Below are 12,674 nucleotides of genomic sequence, written 5' to 3'. Positions count from 1 at the left end.
AACATAAAATACCTGTGCTCTGAGTAAGAATTCCTGCAGGTCCTTCAGAATTTCCATACAGGGCATGTATAGTGACTGTGTACTGAGTACCAGGAAACAAATTCTCAAGGAGGTAGAAATTAGTTTCTGGGTCCAAATATAGTATTTCTGTCACACTAGGCCCTAAGTTAGTAAAAAAATGAAGTTATGGCAATTTTTCTAGACAAACAATCAAAAATTATATATATATCCTAACACTTGTAGTCTGCAGAGCATCAAAACAGTGATAGTCATTGCTTTGTCACCTCAAACAAAGCATACCTCTCAACCTCTTAGTGCAAGAAATCTGGACAAAGCTTGATAAAATGGGGGGAGAAAGGACCAAAAATAGGGACAGATTTTAAATATTGCTTTTATGAATTTAGAAATTTGCAAGAGTAACAGGGTTTGTGTTAACATATATTCACTGAATGATTTGAAGTCTGAAACTCAAATGTATATCATTACTTGGTGACTTCAATCTTCAGATCATCCCAGTGATTTTACAGAAAACTACATATTTTAGGAGGCACAGACAAAAACGTGAGGCAAAATCTGAACAGTCTGCGAAAATCTGGACAGTTGAGAGGTATGAAATCAAGTGACCTGTCAAAAAACAAGTAATTTTGTGAAAAAAAAAATTAGTTTTGAAGCAGACTTTAACACCATTAAACATTGCATTTGAACTTTTTTATTGAACTGTTGCTTGAAGCCAACTGTGAGTTACACTGATATTTAGTAGAAAAGCCACCATGTTGTATTTTACATTTATTGTTTCAGCTAACAATATGCTGGCTGGGTATCTAGAAGGATCTCTGGAATTAAGAAATATTCTAACATACACAAACAATTGATAGGAAAGGAGAATTCATAGTTTTCTTGCTAGAAATTAAGACGTTTATCTTTGGTACTCATTCACAGGAGTTGGCTAAGGACATAGGGATGTGCAGTTCACACCAGCAGCATTTGGATGTCCTATAAAGTAAACACTCTCCAACGTACCTTGCTTATAGTACAATCACTCCTTCTCATACCAATCACATCCCCTTGTGATCTAGCAAGAGTGACTTTCTTTTAATGCATGCCATTTTATGATTTTACCTAAGCTGCAATCATGAATATACATATAACCTGGCTACACATCATCAATCAAAGCGTATACACACAAAACCAGACTTGATCAGTGAATAAAGGTTACCGGACCAATCAGTGAATGATGAGTGTCATTCTGCAATTTCACATTTGTGTCCACAAATTGCATTTAATTGATATACAGATGAAATTAGTCACTTAAGCAAGCTAGTAATCAGTGAAACTAATTTCAACTTACTTCAAGGTTTTTTAAACTCAGAACAGTTTATGTCAGTTTTAAGGGGGTGCAAGAGAAATCACTTTTTTCTATACAGTGGCATGTGCACTTGCTTGCTCATGCAGAAAATTGTATTGCTGATTACTTAAGTGCCAGTGATCATTCACATTCCACTTGAAAGCAATTTAAGGGTGTGGACTTACTGTTATTTGTAATGTATATACATGGAAGCATAACCTTCCATCCACAAACCAAACTGTCAATCAAACAATGTCCAACACCTATACATCAAACACACTAAACACTTATCCACAAAGGATCAAAACACAAAAGAACAAAATGTTTTTTACAATTCTATATACAATTACAGGGTCGCACTACAGTGGGGTAAAGGGCATACTCCCCAATAACCAGTTTACCGCAATCTCATATTGACAAAGGTGATCAGCTGAACTGGCTCTGTCAGCTTTCAGTGAGCTGTTTTATGTATGAAAGGTGCTGCTCCCATTCACATACACACACACACACACACACACACACACACACACACACACACACACACACACACACACACACACACACACACACACACACACACACACACACACACACACACACACACACACACACACACACACACACACACACACACACACACACACACACACACACACACACAGAGTTTGGGTATAGGTAATTATGTATGCATGTATGCGGTGAATGCAGTTAAATGAGCACCTTTCTGAGGTGCTACAGTGTGACTAAGTTATTGTGTGACATATATCAACCTTGTTTTAACTACTACCTGTGTAGGAAGTATAGATTTCTAATTACTGCCAGTAGAACTTCATTTAGGCTACCAGCAGTAATTATTCTTCACATTAATGAAGCAATTGTGCGGTGGTAGATTAAGCATATATAAAAAGGGGGGTATTTGTGCTGGTATTGCTTGTGGCTGGTATCAGTGCAAGTGCAGTGTTTATAGGCTTCCAAATGAAATGTTGTGAAATTGAAATGCTGAGTGCCAAAAAGTTAAAAAAAAGAACTGAGGCCCTCTTTGTAGCTCCCAAACCTATATATACCTATATATATATTAAGTCCAAGACCCCTTACCTTGGAGAAAAGGGAATATTCTCAGAAATGGCATCTCAAACTTATTACATGCAAGTCCAATCTTTCAGCTATTCAGTCTCTGTTTTTGGAACTCACTGCAGCAAATCCTGACATTTCAAATGGTTACCATGTTTATATTGTCACTAGTAGTGATTTACTGTATGTGGGTTTTTCTTTTGACACAATGGTTGTATGATTGTGAAGTTAACTTATGTAAGTAAAGAGGTGAGGGAGACAAAGGCCCCATGTAACAGCTGTGCCTGTGTCTTCCATGCAACTGTAAGTGTACAGGTGTTTAACTTATTTATTTTGATGACATGTATTGGATACAGAATGGTTGCAATAGAATACGGTTTTGACTGGTTTGTATCAACATGACCTGAAGGGTATTTTGATAAGGGTAGATCTAAGAGGTGGCCAGTATTGCCATATGCCATAGCTTTGGAGTATCACAGGAAAAGGAGTAATTTGGGCTCATGCAACTATCTGAATTTATCTTCTTTGGATGGTATATTATATATTTAAAAATACTGACCCCTCTAAAATCTTGTTTTTGCTTCTGTCCCCTTTTACCTCTCTCGCAAGATTCAATACAATTTGTCCTTTCTTCCTTCACTTAGAATAGTGGAACATCCCATTTACATTCCAATTCAACATTAAAACACAAGTAGAGCTACTTCAAAAATCCAGTATATCTACCGCTTTCTTCACTGATGTACTCCCTTTTAAATGCAAGTAGCTTACTGGAATTCATCTCTTCTACACGTTATCAGGTTTTCACTATGCAATCAGAATGGGATATGTTTTCCTGTGTGTGCGTGTGTGTGTGTGTGTGTGTGTGTGTGTGTGTGTGTGTGTGTGTGTGTGTGTGTGTGTGTGTGTGTGTGTGTGTACGTGCGTCCGTGCGTGCGGGTGTGTGCGTGTGCGTGTGTGTGTGTGTGTAGCTCGAATGTATTTAATACTGCTTAACTCAATTTACAATGCTGAAGAAGTATTTAGGCAATTATATTAACAGGATAAGGACATCCGACTCTCTGATGAAGAGTTATCTTGAACATTGAGAATTTCACATTCATTAACCTCCTCTTTAAAATGGGACATTTTACCTGGAAGTGCTTGCCTAGACTCTTCTTGAAGCCTCATCAAATAGCCCATTTCTTTGCAGAGTTGCAACTAGGCTGCTGGAGTTGTCAATCTCCAGATGTTAGTCCTGCATGGGAACATGTAATATGGAACTGTAATAGTCTCTATACCTTTTAAAGTGAGTTTTGGGGTTGAATAAAACCATTTTCCCCTTTACTGATAAAGAGAAAAGGTAAAAGGCTGTCTTTCCACATACGGCCATGTAATTCCAACTTCCTCTTTCTCCTTATAGTTATTCTGTGTAACATTTTGTTCTACACCCGGCAAACACATCACATTCTAAAGAGTTCCTGATTTACATTTTTTATCCATCTCCACACCTTCCTACTTCTGCTGCTGCCATTATAATTAATGCTTATCTCAACTGGGATGTGAACTCACATATACATTTATCCGTTACTTCTGCCACTTTATTAAACCTAAAATCCTGTCATTCCCCCCAAAACATGTCAAGACAAATACCTTGCTTGCCTCTGAGTTTTGAAAAGATGAATTGTTGTTGTGGTCCATGCAACCTTACCTCCTTCAGACGTCTAGCTAATCTTCTTCAGACGTAGTCTGTTTAAAACTCCATCGATAGTCTGTTTAAAAGAGCTCAAAGAAGAACCATGGATCATTTCAGTGGGACATAATATCCCCCTCTTTCTCATGTTTTCCCATGGATTCTTCCCAACTAGATTATCTGTCTTCCCTTCCTACTTCCTTTAACATCCTCCATCACTGGTTCCAGCCCTCTCCTAAACAAAATGGTTACCCTTCCTTCCCTCCCTCCCCTTGGATTATGTTCTTGCATTACAAAATTAAATCACTTAGATTCTAGTGCAGTAGTGTTTTGAATACTTAATTTTGACCTGTTGTAACACTTCATCATTGTGTTCCCTGTTAAATTTTTGGAATATTTTCTTTCTTTTTGTTAGGTGGATATATCCCATTCCTCATTAAAAACTGAAGTAAGACCCCTGTTACCTCCAGTGTTACCCCAAGTATCTCCCCAAAATGTGATTTAAATCCTATGTCCCAACCTAATGTAAATTGGGCCTCTTTGGCAAGTCAAGCCTGCCTATGTTCAGCCCAAAATTTCCCTATCATATCTGTAATCTGGAAAGCAATTCTTACTTATTATTTGTCTACTAAATGATTCACTTCAAGAGGCAGATAGATATTCAAAATATATGATGAAATCAAACTGGATTTTTGGCTACAGAGATAAAACCCTGCCTGCACCTAAGAAGTTTCTTGTTCAACTAGCTACTTGCATTATGGAGGACAGGGAGTGAATTCCTGACATTGGTTCACCAGTCCTGGGTGGGAAGTATTTGGTGGGGTCTGTTGCAATGTTGACATCTCCAGGAGTGAAGGACATATGAAGCAGGGAAGTAAGAACTAGGGTGATGCCATGTTACAGAAGTCAAAGGACTCTACGTGTGTGGAAGCATGTGTACTTCTTTGTAGCTATAACAATGGGAAGGGAAATAGGGCACCTCGGAGCATCTGATGGCCCTCTCTTAGTACCCATCCCTCACTTATATGGTTAATAAATGGGCTCTTACTCCAATCAGGAAATGAATGAGTTGATGGAGTCTTGCCTCATTCCAGGAAAAAAAATGGGCCTGCCTTTCATTTTGAAGGAAAAGAAATAGGTCTAGAGCTGGGTAGCTGGAGAATGAGTTGGAAGGACATGTGGAGAAAAAAGATATGATGTAACAGAAGAGCATATATTTTATGGCAGTTAAAGGCTATATAACCCTATTAACCTGTCCATCATTTAATAAATAAGCCATGAGCTCTACATGTATAAAAGCTTTTCCACTCTCTGTCTGCCCATTCCCTGTAAACCTCTGTATGTGTTTTCATCCATTGTTGATTACACAAATTGTTATTATACTTCATTTTCAGGAAGACATTTCCAGTCACAAGCCTCACTTTCTTTTCTGCTCAATAATATTTCCTTGAATCTCACTGTATGTCAGAATGCCATGCAAAACTTAATGTTCTGGTGATAAGTTCTTGCCCATTAGACATAGATAATATAAATTAATATGATAGCTTCTAGACAACTATCCAACATACATTGGATTCTTTAGCTATTACACCATGATAGCAACAAGCATACTAGTTGGAATCTTTATTCCAATGAGTGAAACTGCTGAGACAAGAAATAACCCAAAAGGTGCATAAACTAGATATTTTTACATTATTGACAAGAATGTTCATATAACTGCAGTATTTATGGTCATACCGTATTCTGCTTACCTGCCACCTGTCGTGCACCATAAAGTGCAAAGTAACTGTTTTGATCATGTTTCCATTTGTATTGTAGAACTGCATATTTCCTGGGAAACTGAAAGTAATTATCTCTGCAGAAATAAGAAATGCTGTTCTCTCTGAACAGAGACAAGACGCTTGTTTCTACCCACTACTAAGATAAAGAAATATCAGAAAAATAATACTGTGCTTACTGGATGAAGGCCTCCATGACAACCGGTATTCCGTTGCTCCTTCTGTGACGTTCCACGCTAGTGAAATAGATGTGTTTGTATATCCAGTCACCCTGTAGTTAGACACATTGCCAAGTGGAACTGAAAACAAAAATCATATGGCTCAGCTGTCAATGAAAATGTTAAGGTTTATTACTGAAGATTCAGTAACTCAATATGGTCAGACGAGTCACTTAATATTATTTTTGATGGTAACCCAAGGCTCATGAAGCAGGAAAATCAGAAGAGCAAGGTAAAATCCATGTGACTTAGCAGTCATATGACAACAGAGTAACAGCAGCCATCTTAGAAGAAATTAAAACATGACATTACAACACCTTTACAAAACTTTTATTTATTCTTTGCATAAATTGTATAATCTCTCTTTACAACAGCCAGCTGTTGAGTTATTTTTCTCTCCATTGTATGCATTGTATTACCTCTATGTATTCAAATGTTCAAATGTGGTTTTTTTTAAACATTTATATTGCTATTCCAAAACAAATGTTAGTAGTGAAATTCAAACTTTAAAACAGCCTTTCCTAAAACTATATACAGTATATATACAGTATATACAGTATATACAATGCATGCCAAAACAGTATTTAAATGTTTTGTACTTATCAGACAGTCTGAAAACAGCCCACATGAATCTGCATTCTGCTCTGGAAAGCAAATTTAAATAAATAAATTAAAGATCAATGACAAGAGACATTCATACTTTTCTTTTGGGTTACAATGCTTTGGTTGTGGCAGTTAAGGCTTTTAAAGATTGCTCCTGTGAAACTATTTACACACTGTCATACCACATAACTCAGGTCTGAAAGATTAAAACTGAAATGTCACTTAGACATTAATTTAATTTCTAGCTATCTTTATTTACATGTTGTTGTATCTTTCGGCTTTTCCCGGTTAGGGGTCGCCACAGCGGAACTCCGGTCCATTAATAATTGGCAGCAGATTTTTACATACCGAGTTGCCAGCCCTGACGTACAACCTTCAACTAAGGTTCTCCCATTCATGCATGTCTCCACAGAGAAGGCGCTTTAGCTGAGAATCGAACAGGACAACGTCTTACTGTGAGGCGACAAAGCTACCGCAGCACCACCATTTATTTTGATTTACATAATATTCTTTTTTTTAATCATTCCATCAATCTCAAGCTCCTATGACTCCAACAGAACTGGAAGAGTTGGTTATTTATCTGTATGCATTATTTAAATATGTGAAGTATTTTTATTGCTTTTCAGATATTTTTTCTTTATTCACTCAGGCATTGTGATACTGATTTTATTATTTTATTTATTTTGTATAACAAATACAGCTCTTAATTGTATATTACCACTAAGATCCGACTGAATAATTCTCTCTCATTTTTGATATCTGATTTTCATACCAATATAGTGTTTATTTATTTATTTGTGTTACATCTGACAATTAGCAAACAAGTAGCCAGGGAATCATTTTAAGCAACTATTAATAGAGAAGGAACTGGCCGGCAAAATGTACTTGAAATTAGGAGTAAAAGCTATAAAAGTGCAAATGAACAGAATTAGTTATTTGACAGCTGAATATGTCACATTTAAAAGTGAAATCAATGTGCTAGCAGTGTAAATTTTACAAGACTCTGCATAGTTTTTAAATGTGGTAGGAAGTAAAGTTGTTTCTTTTAAGAACATTGTTTGTAAACCATTTATTTTAGCCAATAAAATGCCAGAAGTAGCTTTTAATAATATGGATTTTTGAAACATCCTTGTAAGGGATTTTTTCTCTTTTTTTCACCCACACACCTGACCATCAGCTGATGGCAGTGCCTTTCATTGATCACAAGGCCTACTTATCCATCCTTACTCTCTTGCACTTACTTGGATAAGAGCTGGGACCAGTGAGAAGACTAAGATATCCAGGAACAGCATCAGACTGCTGCCACAGAGCATTTCCTCCATTATTTTGAATTTCCTCACCACTGCATCATGCATCTAGTAACACCACAGGGGTTGATTGGCAGACCCCAATCAGTCCTCGGTGTAATAGTGGAATTGAATGCCAGTACTGCATTTGCAGTCAGAACTGAAGCACTTTAGCGCTCTGCATGCGGCATAAACTTTAGCAGCTTCTTGTAACAAATGTAGCAATCAGTTTGCTGCAGTTTAAAAGGAGACCAGATTTTTTTTTTTTTTTTGCTTTTGCTCTTAACTTATAGTTGAGGGGGCAGAGGATTGGGGTTCAGCACTTGGTACAAGAATAGCTAGCTACACCTCTGTATGTACCCCTCTTTTGTCGTCCCACAGATGAGCATTCCAGTCCTCCTCTGTAGCACTTCAGGCAGATAAGCAAGTAAAAGAATTTGGATCACATCAGCCATAGTCAGGGCCATTCTTGTCATTATGGGAACAGGAAACAGAGCTACAAGTCTTCTGATTGCTTCAACTTTTCTCCCAAACATATTGTGTATGAAGCGGGTTGTACATCCTGCCATACGGTTTATCTAAACTGCACTTACAGGTCTTCTAATTTGAGGCTAAGTGAGGATAATTATGCAACTTATACAAAAAACAAAATGAATGCATTGTAAGCATTCATGAAGTTGTATCAATTTTACACATTTTTTGTTTTATACTTCATATTGTGGTCAGGTGATTTGCTTAAGAAGATGCTGACAACAGAGTAGACTAAAAACAGTATACTTAGCAAGTTTTATGAAATTCTTGTTGCTAACCAGGGTTGAATAATTATGTTGATTTTAAAACTGTTTTGAAGAGGTGTCCTATAAAACATTACCTTAGAATTATAACAGCTTGAATTTTATTATCTTGGGTTTTGTATATATATATATATATATATATATATATATATATATATATATATATATATTGCCATTTATTACAGTAATGTAATGTCATGTTAAATTTATTCATTCATTGTTTTGATATTTGTAATTGTTTGCATGACAGTTGTTTTTAAGGTGTGTTATTCACATTTGTATTTGTCTGAAAAAGTCCTTTAACTTTCCAAGACAAAAGCAGTCATAACAGAGATTGTATGATTTATTCCTCACTGAAAGTTTTGGTGTGTTTTCAAACTTACATCACTTGGACTGATAGAAGCAGACATTTGCTCCCTTGCCAATATAACAGAATGAAGGGAGCTCTGAAGACCTCACTCGGGCAGCAACATGACATTAGAGATTACAGCATATAATTTACCGGGACTCTGGAATAAAATGGCATGGGTGATAGACAAGGACGCCAAAAAATCTGACAAAGGAAGCAGCATGTTCAGGTGGACTTAGAAAAAATATAAATTTCAAGAGAAAGCAAATGCTAACTGTATATGTATATATCTGTGGTCAAACATGTATACCTTTATTTGGTAGAGAATAGTTCTAACAATTAGAAGTGAATATGGAATTTTTATTGCAAGAAATTAAGACTATGGCTTGTATTCCGACACAGGGTGTTTAGATTCATGTTCCAGCACTGGCACTGCAGTGCACCATTAGACATTTGCTATACTCCTAGGTTGCCATCCTTCAGATGAAACATTAAACTGAGGCCTGTCTGCATAAGCTGGTATTAAATCAGGTGAATGCAAAAAATCCCATGCAATTTACTGAAATACATAGTAGGGGTGATTTATTAATATTCAGTAAAAATGCCTTCAATGACAAATCCAAACAGTAACATTGGGAAGTGTGGAAAAAAAAAAGAAAAATGCAACATAATCTAAACATAACTATCAACAAAATAGTCACTAAATCATAGAAACATAGGAAAAGATATAAGCAGATGTTCAACAGATAAATATGTTTGGCTTCAGTCACAATCTATACAACGGTGCAATCCCTTTTATGCAAAATAAATCCACATTCCCTACCCCAAGTTTTCCAGATTGACCTCATAATAATGCTATTAACAAAAGCATCCCAATCTGAAAATAAGTGACCTTATAAGACCATAAAAGTCACTTCTGAACTCAGCTGTTTGAGTGGAGTGCAACTAAACCTATCGTTTAACAAATCCTAAAAATCCTGAATACATTTAAGTGTTAAAAATAAGTGTTTCAGGAACTGTGCTAAATTATGTTCCTTTTGTAAATATGTTTATCTGAAGTAACGTATTTCATCTTAGCCTCCAAAAACATTGTGCCCCTGTAACCTCTCACTAAGTTTCAAATCCTTTCCCTAATCATAGTAAGGGTCATCAATTTTCCAGGGGAAAATTCCAGAAAACTATGAATTTGGACTGTCTGAATATTAAAAATACATTAGATTTTCATGGAGTCAAGCATTTGAGGCCAGGGTGTTTATTCACCACAGCTTGCACTTCTCCTAATATTTATTACTTAGAGTACTGTCACTTTGCTTTATTGATTGTTCCATACATAGAATCCTTTTAATTTTGTACTTCTTTAGGTGTCCTAACAATTACAATAAAATCATGGTAATGATTGTGAAGTACAATTAAAAATTAAGAGTATACTTCTTGGATCTCATATCATAAAAATGCAATTTTATTTGTTAAGAATCTTAAATCAGTCTCCCTGAGCATAGTTAGCTACAAAGGAGGCAAAACAGTCTAGTCAGAATGACAACATTCCTGTAAATTTCTAATGTAGCAACTGTTCATGCTTTCCTGCAGAGAATCTAACTGAGTATTCCAACCCTTTAATTTTCTAAAAAGCTACCCAAAAGAAACATTCTTCCCAAATCCATTTTCTATTCATCATTACACATTATAGAAATGTGATATCCAATAAACCTCCTTTCAACAAATTAACAGGCAAGGCCTCCTTCCTACTGCAAAGAATATCTGAAATACCAAAAAGATGCAGTGAGGCAAAATGTGTTTACTGAGCACAATCAACCATGTGATTTTTTTTTTTTTTTTTTTTAATAAATTATGCCCGTCTTCAAATGCTTCAGCCTGCACCCGCATGTGCAAAGCAAGGTAGTTTGAAGATTTCAGTAAGATCATATACTCCACCAATGTAGTTTCTGAGAGGAAACCCTATTGAGCAACTGACATGCCTTTTGAAAGGATATCCTAAAACTCTTACTTACAAGACTCACTCTTTCCATACACTTAGCTGCAGCATCACATTCTGCATCTTTAATTGCTAAACACTTGCAAGTCATTCCCAGAATCATCTTAATATGAGAAGCAGATTCTCCCTCTTGTACGATTTGTCCATATTTAAATCCAACCCCTTAAGACTTAAAGTCTGATATAAATTTTGTTATCACATTTACTGCACATATCATATACAATGCACATCTTTAAGAAGGACTATTGCATCTTCTGCAGAACAAATGACGACATGAAGATAAATCCCCTTCATAATTCCTCAACTCAACATATTAGAAGCAGACTTTAGAGTGCAAAGTACTGTTTAATCTCCAAAGTAAGCAAACGTGGAGTCAGTGGGCATACTTATCACACACCATTATGCAAATTACCTGTTTGCCCCATCTACCCATATTCAACATAAGTACTAACAGCACTAGATAGAAGTTGACCACTAATTCCCTCTTCCACATATCTTCTCAGGGTCTATCAAAGTCAACGGTGTTGCAGACCTTAATGATATCGCAGTAAATTAACTGACCTGTACTTTTGATGGTAAATATATCAAGCTACCTCCGTTGAAAAAAAAGTAAGAAAAAAAATAGCATCTTAATACACCCAAAACATCTTCCTCAAGATTATCAGTTACTGCACTCCCACTGCTTTGTTGTATCACATTCATTAGGAAGTAATATCCAATGTTTAAAAGTGACTCAGGGCTCTAATTTTGCATGTCCTCTTTATACTCTTTTTCCATAAGATTTTAACACGACTAAATACCAGATCACTGGGGCTATCAAAGGCATTCGCTAAAAGTGTTTAAAGCACTATATAACTGATTCTCATCCAAAGGGTCATAAAAAACATAGCCAACACCACCAGCCCAGGGGCAGGGGGATCTCTGTCCTAACCTTCTTCAGCATTACCTTTAATTCATCTATTGAACATTTCTGTCCAAAGAGCAGCTTCATCTGTACACACATCTGAAAATCTCTCTCTCCTTGTAAGATCACTACCCATGCCCCAAAATATCTGTTCCAGTTAGGAATCTACATCCTCTAACTTATCTTCTTTTTTTAAGAACCACCCCATAATTCAAGGGCATATTCAAACCAGTCATTTGAAGTCCAACTTAACTAATTGTCTTCCAAGTAGAAGAGATAATACCTTAAAATTTCTTCAGCAGGCAGGAGCTTTTTTCATTCTCTTTTAAGTGGTTGACATTTCATGGATAACAAACTTCTATAAGATCTCCTCTTGCATAATGTGTAACTTAACTCATCACTCATAATCCATTATTAGCTTGGGCTTGAATGACTTTCACCAGGAAAGCCACTCTAGATAGAGGTCACTTTTCAGTAAATAATCATATGACACTTGCAAGTGAATCTTACATGGTGTCATTCCCCAAAAATCATCCTTTGTAAGTTTCAAACATTATCTCGCTCCTAAAGCAATTATGCTCATGTCAAGCAACTCAGATCATTTGATGATAAGAGGAAACAGTAACAAAAACACGCTGATGTGATCCCATCCAGAGCTCATTTT

The 12,674-nt window shown here is 36.3% G+C and overlaps 1 protein-coding gene across 1 annotated transcript in view; it reads right to left on the bottom strand.

Moving 5' to 3' along the window:
• LOC122815075 overlaps positions 1-12,674 on the bottom strand; it is a 3,014,144-nt gene that overhangs the window by 2,663,005 nt on the left and 338,465 nt on the right. Inside the window, exons 14-15 of the mRNA XM_044087319.1 lie at positions 6,043-6,162; positions 4-162 (exon numbers count right to left, since the gene is read on the bottom strand). Coding sequence (XP_043943254.1) covers positions 4-162; positions 6,043-6,162 — 279 coding nt within the window. The remainder of the gene's footprint in view (positions 1-3; positions 163-6,042; positions 6,163-12,674) is intronic.

Source organism: Protopterus annectens, chromosome 11.part0 (assembly GCF_019279795.1).
Source record: "Protopterus annectens isolate FY-2018-M chromosome 11.part0, PAN1.0, whole genome shotgun sequence".
In the NCBI taxonomy this organism is placed as follows: domain Eukaryota; kingdom Metazoa; phylum Chordata; order Ceratodontiformes; family Protopteridae; genus Protopterus; species Protopterus annectens.
The sequence above is the reverse complement of the archived record's forward strand: the minus strand, read 5'-3'. Positions and strand labels throughout refer to the sequence as shown.